This window comes from Cariama cristata, unplaced genomic scaffold, assembly GCF_000690535.1.
Source record: "Cariama cristata isolate BGI_N322 unplaced genomic scaffold, ASM69053v1 scaffold5652, whole genome shotgun sequence".
NCBI classification, from domain to species: domain Eukaryota; kingdom Metazoa; phylum Chordata; class Aves; order Cariamiformes; family Cariamidae; genus Cariama; species Cariama cristata.
In genome coordinates this window covers 18,110-31,419 of record NW_009604368.1, presented here as the reverse complement: position 1 = coordinate 31,419, position 13,310 = coordinate 18,110, and the positions used below count along the sequence as shown (strand labels likewise).

Sequence of the window (13,310 nt, the reverse complement as noted above, 5' to 3'; positions counted from 1 at the left end):
AACACAGCTTTTTTTTATCCATTGTATTGACAGGCACCAGGAGTGGCAGTGTCTTGTTAATTATTCCATCTCCTTTATCTAGACCAGGTAGTACTGGACTTGTTTTCCTACACAGTACTGTTGCAAGGGATGGGGCTGTGGAGCAAGTCAGATCCCCAGCTCGAGCAAGCCCTAGTGTGTCCCAGAGGGCTGCAAGTGCAAGGGGCCAGACTGATGGACCACAAAACCTGGAGCTGCTCTGCCCATGTTTGCTTAGGCTGACCCACCAGACTTCATCCATTCACACAGAAACGACGCCCATGGCTTTTGGCGGGTTTGATACAGTTCTGCCATAAGGCACCAACGCACAGAATCGATGAGGTTGGAAGAGACCTCTGGGATCATCGAGTCCAACCTTTGCCCCACTGCCACCGTGGCAACCAGACCATGGTGCTAAGTGCCGCATCCAGTCTTTTCTTAAACACCTCCAGGGATGGTGACTCCAGCACCTCCCTGGGCAGCCCATTCCAATGCCTAACCACCCTTTCTGTGAAGAAATGCCTCCCAATGTCAAAATTAAATTCAAATTAAACTCGCCACTAATGGCTACTGTAACATATGCTTGTGGTTGTAAACACCTTGATCTAGGTGTGCTGCCCGTTTGTGTCAGCTTTGTGTGAATGCCCTTAAAGCCACGTAGATCACTAATGGCTACTGTAACATATGCTTGTGATTGTAAACACCTTGATCTCGGTGTGCTGCCTGTTTGTGTCAGCTTTGTGTGAATGCTCTTAAAGCCACGTAGAGGTACAGAAGTGATAGAAGCAGCAAGGAGAAAACCGATGCTATTCATACATTCAGGCAATCTTAGCAGAAATAGCATTCCCAAATCTGTGAGACTTTTCTTGGCAATTTACTTTCAGCTTTACATTATCCCAAACGGCTCCTGCCTGCCTTGCACAGTCGAGTAGACATGGGGTGAGCGTTGTGGCGAGGAACACCCAGTGCTCATAGTATTTTCATTCAGTGTTCGCTTTCAAGATACATAGAGATGGATGAGGGCAGTGAAGAACAAAACCAAAAAAGCCGACATGCATTATTTAGGACAAACGGACTTGATTATAGATCCTGAAGGTGCTATAAAACTGATGGATTACAGGCTCAGCATTTCTGGGATTTGAGCTGTCTGGCTTCCACTGTGCTTTCATTGTGTCAGCTCCCCTTCTTTTCATTGCTTTTTGCTGGAAACATTGCACCGGAGCACAAGTGAAGTGAAGCAGGTCCTAACTAGACCCAACAGCTGCCTTTTGTTGCTGCTGTGGAAACAGCTGTAAGGGGGTAATATAATCACTCTTCTGTTACCACTCAGCTGCATATTGTAAGCACCTTTCTTGGGTGCAGGGGACCAGGAGGCAGCTCCTGTGGTGATGTAAATGCTAATTGGGCCCACAGCATGCTATTTTGTGCCCCATTTGACATACTAAGCACTTGTTGTTCTGTCCCATGAGCATAAAGTTGATTGAACAGATATTCTGCGCTGCTTTTATTACAATGAGACTCGTGTTTCATTCATATGCAACAGGGGTCTTTGCACTGGTTCCTGTAGTGGAAGGAATGGTTTCTTGGCTTTTTGATCTGTTTCTCGTCTTCTGTGCAATAAAACTTTACTATGGTATCAGTCAGCTCAGGCTCGGAGTGCTCACATTTGGGATGTTGGATTGTTTTTTTCTTTTCCTTTTTTACAAAAAAGCAGGTTTTGGATGGGTGATGGGGGTTGTTTTTACAAAAAACAAACGTACCTGGACTCACACTGGTTCTGTATTTTTCTGTCTGAGATTACTGATTTAAAACTGGGTTTGATGGAAGAATATCTAGTAAGTCATAGAAGAAATCATAGAAAGAAAAATCTAACAGCTTATCATTGCGAGTCACAGATTGTAATGGGCAGGGCACTGTCTGAGTGTACTTGGAGTGGGACTAGGGGTTGTTGTACATGCATTACAAGACTATGTAAATACTGAAGACGGCTCAGCATGACCATTAAGAAAGTAGTCTGGGGACAGATTGCCTGAACTTTAGATACTGATATTAACACATGTTCTTTGTCACAACAGTTGACTTATTTGAATTTCATTTTCCCCTATAAAGTCAACTTGCTACCCTTTTAAAATACTTTAAAGCCCCATCTTGGAAAGGGTTGTAACCAGTCAGAAGCTGGATATACTGATTCACCAAATATCCTTTGCACCTGTTTTGATAGTATGTTTTCTGCTGAGGTGGAGTAGTACAGTATTTCACTAGCTAAATATTGTGTTTGATGGGGTCAGTCTGTATTAGAACATTCAACTAAAGATTACAGAAGGTGAGTCTTCAGAGTGTTTATTGGTTTGGCACAGGAGAGTATATAACATGCCAGCTGCATGTATGGGTACTGTAGGAGATGGCTTAAGAAGAGATCCGTCATTGATCAGAGGTGGGAGGGGTGGTGTTAGGTATCTGCTTGGAAAAAAAGAAATAAATTGGTAAGTGTAAGAAACTAAGAAACAAAAACCAGTTGCTACCTGTGTAAGTTTCTGTGCTGAATGTCTTGAGTTACACTTCATTTACTCTGCATTTTTATATGCCAGGTTCAGGTTCAGCGGTCGTATTCTTGGCCTTGCTCTCATTCATCAGTACCTTCTTGATGCTTTCTTCACAAGGCCGTTCTACAAAGCGCTACTAAGGCTGTAAGTATAAGCATGGAACTATGCAGAAACAGTGATCCCGCAGTGAGTCCTACACAGACCTTGTGGAGCTGCTTTGAATGCTCTGACCTTCAAGTTCTTTCCACTCTTGGTTGGTTGGTCTGTGATAGAAAACAAATGCATTTTAATTTTTCTTTACTTTTTCCAAGAACTTGCCTTTTGTAAATACTATATTGTTAAAAAGGTATAATAAATACGACATTTAGGAACATACATTTGAAAGTACTGACCCGGCCTTTTGTAAATACTATATTGTTAAAAAGATATAATAAGTATGACATTTAGGAACACACATTTGAAAGTAGTGACCCATAATTCCAGAGTTTACTACTGATGAAAACTTAATCAAACTTCAACTATGTGGAATACTGAAAACCATGTTTGATGGAACAAAACAAAATAATGGTAAAAAACAGAGGGAGGTCATACTAAGAAAAATACATCATTTCTTATGCCTCACTGGTGGAGTAGATTTTCATTCTAAAACACAACTCGGGTTAATTAGGAATGCTAAAGTAGATATAAACAGTGAATGTTTCTTTTTGGTCAAAACAGAGGGAGGTCATACTAAGAAAAATCCATCATTTCTTATGCCTCACTGGTGGAACAGATTTTCATTCTACAACACAACTTGGGTTAATTAGGAATGCTAAAGTAGGTACAAACAGTGAATGTTTCTTTTTGGTATTCTACTGTCTTTTGTATTAGTAAGCAGAAGCTTTTTAATGTCAGGTTTATAAAGTTAACTTTAATTTATAATCTGCCCCTCTAATTAATAGACTGCAGTGCAGGACAAGGTATATAAAATTTGCAGTAATAAGAAAAGCCATAAGTAGTAAGTCAAGACTGGAATTAAATGACAAAGAGCAGAATCAAGGTATATAAAATTTGCAGTAATAAGAAGAGCCATAAGTAGTAAGTCAAGACTGCAATTAAATGACAAAGAGCAGAAAAAAGCTTAGCTGCAATAGTTTATCAGTTAAGATGATTCCAAGTCAGCAAAGATATTGGTCTTAACAGTCCTTTGAGTTCTTTAACATGTTTGGTTTTTTTTAACAATGAGCATTGCTGGGGTCCAGGCACTCATATCTATATTGCATCTGAGCTAGTCTGGAAATGGCCTGAAACCTAGAGTGCTCCCTGCATCCTTATTGCCCCTTTAGGGGATTTGCAACCAGGCTGCTCGTAACATCCACCTGCCCTTTCAGCAAACAAGGCCGGCTCCTTATGAGCAGAAATGTAGGCTGCCTGGTCTGCCTTCTGTCAGTCTTGTGTGCTCCCCTCGAGGATGATAGATACATGGAAGCAGCCAGGCACAGCATGGCGAGGCCCATCCGGACTGAAGGTAAGCATGTGCTCTGGAGTGCAGGGCATCCTGAAGATTCACAGCAAATGAAGCCCCCGGAGTGCCTTCTGACAGCAAATAGTGCAGGCAGCCAACAGGTTTGGCCTTGAGCCCAACCGTGCAAAGCAGAGAGTTGCAGAACTGCTTTAAGAGAGGGTCTGTGTAACAGGCTTTGATGTTAACAAAACCAAACCAGCACCAGCTTTATGTTGAATCTTCGGCATAAATTTGTTCACATTCTTAGTAGTAAGTCATCCTGCCAATAGTCGTGGGGTTGTATATTCAGCTACATCTTTTTTTCTTGCCTCGCAATCAGGCCATGTGATTTAAGTGACTTAGAGTACCTGGATGAAGAGTTCCATCAGAGCTTGCAGTGGATGAAGGATAATAACATCACAGATATCCTGGATCTCACCTTCACAGTGAACGAGGAGGTGTTTGGACAGGTGAGCACAGCTATGCAAAACATCTGAAAGGCAAATTTGAAGCTGACAAAGTTGAGCATGATGAACATCTTTCTGTCAGAACAGATCCTTTAGCCTTTCAATAACATTTTCTTCTCCTACCTTCTGTTTCTTTCAAGCCACCTGTTTCAATGCAGATGTTTATTCTTAGGGTGTATAATATAAAATACCAACCCCCCTACAGGCCTATTGAGCCACACACTGATGAGCATGAGGAATTCTCTGAAGTGGAGTGCAGCTCTTCTCTCCAGGGTGTAGTTCACACAGATGTGGCATTCGGTGAACGCAAGCAATGTAACTTAAAGCTGATGTGACTGAAAGGATGGGGGGTTAGGAGGGAAGAAAAACATTTGGCAGGTGGTGCAAGACCTGGCAACTCTCACTATTATTTTGTCTGATATCTCCCTGTTAGATTCTGTCTCTTACTTACCTTGCACCTACTTAACAACTTGGTATGTACATCCATTTATTATGCTTTCTACCACTCAACTCCACCTTAGTCAGATGATTCTCTTTAACCTAGCTGATCTGGGTAACTATGGCCTTAAATAGGGTGCAACCCTGGCTCAAGTGCAGACTGGCAACAAGAAGTGGTGTCTCCTGTGGGATTCTTTGACTTGCACTGAAGCCCTTGTGCTCTTTGCTGTTGTAAGCCATGCGAGATTATAACTGTCTCTGGAAAGCTTTGAAGAGACCCAAAGCAATATTCAGATCAAGATTAAAGACTTCCAAGGAGATCCTGAAAACGAGAGAGGCTGAAGAGCCAAGCTCACCAAGTACTGCAGAAGCTCAAGGGTTGGAAGTTAACTTGTGCAAGGAGTGGACACACAGTGTCAAAGGGAGCAGAGAGAAGTCAGATGGAGTATACAGAGGGTGGCTCTTAGCCCTTGAAAATAAGGTTGACAGGAGGAGTTTGCACAGAGCTAGCGTAGCTCTGCGAGTTAGGGAAGAGTTAGACTAGTTTCTGTGGGGAGGAATTCTGGCCCTGAGAGTAAAACGGCTGCTCCGCTATAAGCTTGAAAGTAACAGAAAGCAAACAAGACTTCAGGGGATATTTTTAAAACTGAATTTAATCTGCTTATAGTACAAGGTCACAAAGGATAAGCAGAGTCAAGGGTGGATGAAATGAAAAGGATGGGGCAGAAGAATGGAAGTAAGAAGCCTCTGTAGGAACAATAACACTGTTTTTCCACAGACTTAAATGCAGGGGGGTTTTATGGGCTTTGAGCTGAGAGCTTGCATGACATTCAATTGACAGTACAGTGTTTTCCCTGGAAGGTATGGCTATATAAGACTAATATACAAAGACAGACAGAAACATACAGACATATTCACAAAGACAGATGAGACAAGTTTGTATTTACATTGGAAGACTACAAAGTTGAATAAGAATCTCATCCTGAATTGTCCTGGTGCATCTGAAGGTAACATTTGGCACACTAATTACTTGTTATGCTCTCCCCAAAGGAAAGAGCTAGACAATTGCATAGGAGTCTGTGGTAGAAGATAAGAGAGAGCTCCAAAAAGAACAGAAAAAAATCACAATCTGTTGTAGATACTGTGATATGAAAGCAAAAGAACACTAAAAGCCACATTTTGATGCCGGTTCACATGTTGTCTAGTACTTTATTTTATATGTACTAGACATTAACCTTGCTAGATCTAGTGATGGGGGAAAAAATGGTTCTCGCTGTGAATTACAACAGTCAGAGTCCTATGTGAAAGTGAGATTTTCCCCCCTCTGAAATTTTGCTAAGTGCTGACAGCAAAATAACGAAGAAATTGCGGTCGCATTGTATGCTCACAGATGGATCCCAGTTGGAAATTCTTGCGTGCCAAGAGTATCTGACCACTTAAATGCCATCTGAGCATCGCTTTGCTGGATACATGTGCAAGTGTAGATCACAGTGGGAGTTCTGCTAGTGTTTGGGAAGCTGGATTTCAAGGGTTGGGTAAGGGAAACAAGAAATAGTGGCTCTTTGAGAAGCTATGTAGTAGATGGGTTACACCCTTTTGTCCTGCTTCCACAATGACTTTATTATGGACCAGTCACTACTTCTCTCATTTTTTCTTTCTTGTCTCATCTCTGATGTGTATTTAGCTTTTAAGCCTTTCAGGCCAAATCCTCTTTCTTGGTACCTTTTTTTATTAGAATTTCCTACTGAGGAGCTCAGGCCTTCTTGCATACTGGAGCCCAGAGCACTACTGTAATAGCAAAGATATGATGTCAAACCAAGCATTACACATTTTTACTGGTGAGGACTGGATGCCAATTTGAGAATTTCACTTATAAGACAGAGAGAGGTGTCAGTTGCTTGTGACCCTGAGTACTTTCTCATGCTTTTACCTAGTAGAAAGTGTTCTTCCCGACCTGTCTCCGAGCTCTGTATGCAGATACAGCCTGTCTCTGAGCCCCGGCAATTGCTCCACTTAGGTGAAAGGAATGGGCTAGACTGGTTGAAATGTCTCCTTGCTACTCTGAAACCTGATTCTGAATTCTAGCTCACAGCTGTGGTTAATGCCTCTGTGAACAAGGAAGTAAAACTAGGGACACGTTGTTATTGATTGCCTGCCTCCAATTCTAGATAACTAATTGTATTTGAACTTATATGGAGAATGAGAAGTTGAAGACATCACTAGCATGTATAGGTGTTTGTGGGAAGTCTTGCAGGAGATTTAGAACATCTGGACTTATGGTCATGCTTAAAGCTAGACAACATTTAGTCTTTGGTTTTGACAGATGTATCTTATTGCCGCACAGTCTTGAAGAATACAGCATAGTAGCTGGGCCAGAGTCGTAGCCTCTGGACAATGCAGCGTTGCTTGTATAATGGTGATGCAGTGATCTACTTTTGGGAATGTAACCTGAACCAGCTAAGAATTCCTAACTCATTACATCCAACCTTACTTGTTCTTGCTGTTTCTCAACAAAGTGACGGATTAGATGATTCATTCAGTGTTTCCATAATTCATAATGTTACAACAGGTCCTGCAAGCAAAGTGACCTAAATACCATATATGCTGTTTGCTGTCTGTTGGGCTAATAAATAGATAATAATATAAATAATATGTAAATAATACAAGTAATGAATATGTATTCATTTATTATCTGTGCTAGACATCATTTTTATAGGAGCAGAAAACTGAAGAGGAGAGCAAAATATTCTTCCTTTTAAATCTGCTAGATTGTTTGTGAAAATAATTGCAAGATAAATATTATTTTCTGTCACATGTGAGAAGGAATATGTGCTTGCTGGGTAGAATCTAGATTGATTCCTTAAATTCCTTCTCAATCTTAAGCCTTAGTAACCCAAGACAACTAAATTAACCATTAAAATGCAATGAAATGCTGTAGCTCTTGTTTAAAAAAAAAAAGTTATTTACAGTACAAACACTCCTCAGCTTTGAATGGCTGGTACAAAACTCTGAATCCCACAGTGACTTTATTTGTCATCTGTGCAGGGTGCTGTACAGGTCTTGTTTAGGTAGTGTTGTATTGGCAATATTCATTTTGTGATAATTTCTTTGGCTATTGGCATTTCTGAGAAAACATTTTTATTAGCACTTAGGGAAGGGTAACACTCATTGCCTAAGAGACAAGTAGTTATCCCTTCCAGCTGATGAAACAGTCTGCCTATTACAGTACTGTGATTGCTCCTCTATCCTGTTGTTTCCTGTACCGTTTCTTGGATAAGCTACAGCAAGTGGTGAGCTGGTATGGTTGTCACCCTCTCCGCAGCTCGGAGTGGGAGAAAGGAGAGGAGAAGAATGAAAAGACAGGCCAGAGTGGCACGTTGTGCGTGGCTTATGGGTGGTGCTCTCCAAATACATCTTTGCTGGTACAGTTGGGAGTAACCTAAAGGTCAGTCCCGCTTCCGGTGGGAATAAGGCTGGGGCTAGGGCTGAGGGGGGTGTCTCTCATTATCCTTTTTGCTTCTACTGCAAATGGACAAGAGGCCGAAAGGGCAGAACTAGAAATAAGGCTGTTACATTTTTCACTTACGTTTTCAAAGTACAACCCAAATTTTTAACACAAGGTGATCCATACATTGCTCCAGGACTATTTATCTTTGTTCCGTAGGTGACAGAGAGAGAGTTGAAATCTGGAGGGGCAAATACAGCAGTGACAGAAAAGAACAAAAAAGAGTACATCGAGAGAATGGTTAAGTGGCGAGTGGAACGAGGAGTGGTCCAGCAAACAGAGGCCCTGGTCCGTGGCTTCTACGAAGTAAGTAACAAAACGGTGCTCCCACAGTCTCCCATTCCTCATCCAAATGAGATGACCCCATGGTTAAACTATGGTTCATCAGTATCCAAGGAAATACCTAAACAGACACAGATGGCAAGGAATTGGAGTGCCTGGATCTGTAGAGACGGGGACTTTGGATATGGTATGTTTAGCATTAAGAGGGAAAGGAAAGAAATGTGTATTCTGAATATGATAAAGCATAATGATCAAGAGTTAAGAAAGATACTGCTTTCCATTCACATAGTAGGAGAAGTAGGCATTTGCAAATTTTGTTTTACCCTGATTTGATACAAAAGAAGATTGTAAAGAGTTGCGCGCTTTGGTGAAGAGCTGGTGTGATGCACTGTACCTTTAGGGACTCGTTCCAACAAAGTTGGTCCTGGGATGCAGTCAGCTATTACCTTCCTGGTATTCATGGATGCTGCTCCGCTGTTGTCACTGGATTTTGCTAATTTATCTTTGCTGGAGACCTGGATCTGAGAACATCCTTCTGGCAGAGCTGCTACAAGGACCGCCAAAGACTGGATGAAAACCTGTAGCTTTGCTCACCAACCCACGTAGTCACCTATTCTTGCCCCTTACTGATCATATTCAAACATGTGTCTTGCCCTGTCAGCTGTAGAATATGAATAGAAGTTGAGGACTGTCTCACAGAGGGAAATAAACTGAAAGAATCGCAACACTGGAAAATGAAACAGCAGATAATGAACACACAGAATAATACTGATAACTGATGGCTCCAAGCAGTCGTGCACTGACATTTGCTGGGGGTGGAAGCCAGTGAGGGTGGCTTTGTAGCTGAATAGACTTGGTCAGCCCTTTCCTGTAGAAAGGGGTTGGCTAAGTGACTCCGTACAGTTTACTAAAGTGTGCATATGGTTCACTAGTGTTTTCTGCCTGTGAATATTGCAGGCCATTAAAGCTTTTGGTTTCCCATAATGAAGAAAGTGAACCTCGGCTGCATCTTTAGTGGGTGAAGACCTGACGGCACTCTTACACAGTTGTGATCAAATTCCAAAGCAAAAAAAAATAAATTGTCCATATTATAAATCCAGTCTTTGTTTGACTATCAAAATCACTTGTCAGAATGAATGTAACAAAGAAGAATGTTCTGCACAGATTATGTCCTGTCACTTGTATTGTTTCATTCTGGTCAAATCTCCTGTCATCGTTGTTTGCAGCTCAAAACATCAGCAGACTCCCTGAAGAAGAGCACAGATTTATCAGCAGAGGAGTGGAAGTTAGCTGTCAGTATGCAGGCGTTGTCAGAACGAAGAGCTGGCCATCAGAGCCATAGGTTTACGAGACGTTGCATCTGCTTTATTTCCAGTCTGAAACTGTGCTTACAAGTGTTTTTTGTTCCAGGTTGTAGACTCCAGGCTTGTCTCTGTTTTTGATGCCAGAGAACTGGAGCTGGTTATAGCTGGCACTGCAGAAATAGATCTCAATGACTGGCGTAACAATACAGAATATCGTGGAGGTAAACTGCCTGCTGATGCTTACTAATATCTTGACTATTTTCAGTCTAAAACATGACAGACTTAGTCTGTCTTTTTATTCAGTCTTTCCTGAGGGAAATGCCCTATCTTGTTCAGGAAGTTTTTGTGAAGAATAACTCATGAAATAAAATTAAGATCTCAGGTTTGGATCAATGGATGTAGTAATACTGAAATTGCTTCTGCTACTTCTATCCAGATTTTACCCACTCAATTCCTGCCGACTTAACAGGAGTTTTGACTATTAAGGGCTGAAAAGGATTTGCAGTATTGGATCTAAAAGTTACTTAGATGACTGTGAATGAACTCCTGACCTCACTGAAAGTAGTATCTCAAGTCCTCTTGGCTTCAGCAGGGAGCTGAATTCAAGAGATTAATTTCACGGTTCCCATTCAACAACATACAGGTCTTGCTTAACCATCCCCTCAGCCTAAACTGTGTCAAGTTGGATTTTTTTCCCTTCTCTACTGCTTGGCCTGGTTTTGCTTTAAACGCTAAGCATGATTTATCCAGGCTGTCTTGGATGATGAATAAATGTGAAATCCACCACTTCTGGGCTACAGAAGAGAAGTCCCTGAGGTTCGCATATCCTCCCCTGCAATACAAGGTTTAAGTCTTTGCTGCTCACTGCCCAGCCTTTGTGTTACCTTGAAATACACAGCTTATCACAAGCACAGCTGGTCCCCGAAGTTATTCTCCTCCTACCTTTTTCTGTTTGGCTATTGAAACAGATTCAGCCTGGGTTTATGCTGGCTTTTACGAGCACAAACCAAGGCACAGAGCCCCTCAGGTGGGAAGTTTGCCAGGGAAGGGCTTGCAGCAGCAAACTCCTCTGCATATGTTGAACACTGTTGCAATCCAAAAGAGAATTTATTTGGGAACCAGAAATTGTTAAGTCATTAGGACTCGCACTGTGTGGCATATCGCAATTGGTCTTTTATATCTTATGCAGGTAACCCCAGTTCTCGCCAACGGATTTGTGAGGCCAAGGTATCTCAAATATATATTTGAGTTTCAGGGTTTCAAATAAGTTATTAATATTATAGTATCCACAGCCAGGACAAGATGGGGACTAGAACCTACTGCTCATCAAGAACAAGGTATTTTGTTAGGTCAGGATCTTTTCAGTAGATCTACTGCCCCATGCTAGTGGGAACATATTTCGATGTTACGCTTCCCTCTTAGAAGGGGTGATCTTAATTTCTCTCTCTTGCTCCTGGTTTAGGTTACCATGATGGACACATAGTAATACGGTGGTTCTGGGCAGCAGTGGAGAGATTTAACAACGAGCAGAGACTCCGGTTGTTGCAGTTTGTCACTGGAACATCAAGTGTGCCGTACGAGGGCTTTGCAGCTCTCCGAGGGAGCAATGGGCTACGGCGCTTCTGTATAGAGAAATGGGGGAAAATAACCTCCCTCCCAAGGTATGTCCCAAGTAGGATACAAAAGCAGAAGTGCTGTGAGAAAGGTGAGCCTGGTACTTTGTAGCATCTCTCTGCCAGTGAAAGATAATGATTACAGTAAGGACATCTTAAAACAGCAAAGAAACAATTATCAGTTTGCTCTGTAATTACATTCAGAGAAAAGTGTTTTCTTTTGCTGCCTTTTTGATTTGCAGGCTCCATTTAAACTACTTTGAATCCTGGGAAATGGTTAAGATAAAGATTTCCATAGGTACAAACCTAGTTGTCTTATTTTGTTTCTGGAACAGATCCAGACCAGCAGGAGCCTGTCAGCTGGTTCTGTTGCCTTTACTTCCAAAATAACTAGTAAAAATACTTGTGAGTTTACAGAGCCATGAAAACCAGAACCTGTCTCTGAGTTTTGGCCAGAGACCTGAGTGTAATCCATTCGTTTGCTCTGATGCTTCCACTTTTTCATCACGAAGAAGCTTAGTGAAGGGACTTCAGACCATGTGATGATAATACCCAATTTGTTACATCCAGTTCAGTCAGCCAGCCAGGAGCAAATGAGCCATAATGTCATACAGAGTCAACAGACTTCACGGTGCTTCCCAAAGGAGGGGTCATCTTCCTTTTCAGAACAAAGGGACCGGGGCACAGAGAGGTGGTCTGATTTGCCTAAGGCCACCCAAGAGAGCGGTGGCACAGCCAGTGATACATTCAGCTTTGAGTTCTGCTCCAGCACTTTATCGGTGACCAGGACGCATCCTTCCTCACTGAAGTGAGTCACCTTTTCTTGAACATCCTTACACTTGCCTGAGGCTGTGCCCCACTGACATTACGGAGTATTTTTCATGGGGCTGCATCTCAGCACCTCTGAGATACTTTTGCTACGGGACCCTTTTACATAACGTTTGCCCTCCGATGGATGCTTTCTTCCTGCACTTATCATGTGCTTTCAGCTGCAGTCCAAAGGGGGCTACTTTCGTGGCACAGAGAAAAAGTCTCGTCTCGCAGACCTTGCCAAATGTGTTCAGACAATCGATTAACAGTGCATCTGGTACAGTTTTCTAGTTACTTGCCATCCATGTTGTTCACCCAGAAGCATACTATAAGACATGGACTTGAGCAGAGCTCCAGAGTCCTCTGGAGAGGGCAAGTCCGAATATGGTCACTCTCTTGGTCCAAGCTTGCTCAAACACATGTTTATGCAGTGAGGAGATGCAGGAGCTGGACCAGGGCACTATATCAGCGGACATTCAGAGCTGACATCTTATGTGGACTCCCTCTAAAGTCAGGAAAAGGGAAGTAAGTGTTTTTAAGGCACAATTCATCTCACCTGAATACAGACTTTTAAAATAGCTCAGTTGAATCACACCTGGTACATTCTGATTTATGTCCATTGACCATAAAGACTGTGCAGAGACTATATAAAGAACTAGAGCCTACATGAAAGCTAGATGTAGGCACTGAGATTTAAAAACAGGTGAAAACCTGTAAGGTCAGTGCGATGACTCATGCCCTCTGAGCTTCAGCCAGCAATGTGGAAAGAAAGCCTGAGAGCTACACTTTGCTATGCGTAGGTCGGATCCTCCTTTTGCAGCATATATGTAGTCTGGTTCTAGGTAAG

The 13,310-nt window shown here is 42.1% G+C and overlaps 1 protein-coding gene across 2 annotated transcripts in view; it reads left to right on the top strand.

The window, feature by feature from the left end:
- HECW1 (HECT, C2 and WW domain containing E3 ubiquitin protein ligase 1) overlaps positions 1-13,310 on the top strand; it is a 173,179-nt gene that overhangs the window by 152,900 nt on the left and 6,969 nt on the right. For both annotated transcript variants that reach the window (XM_009695568.1, XM_009695567.1), the window contains 5 exons: positions 2,607-2,705; positions 4,385-4,514; positions 8,614-8,760; positions 10,147-10,261; positions 11,503-11,701. In XM_009695568.1, coding sequence (XP_009693870.1) covers positions 2,607-2,705; positions 4,385-4,514; positions 8,614-8,760; positions 10,147-10,261; positions 11,503-11,701 — 690 coding nt within the window. The remainder of the gene's footprint in view (positions 1-2,606; positions 2,706-4,384; positions 4,515-8,613; positions 8,761-10,146; positions 10,262-11,502; positions 11,702-13,310) is intronic.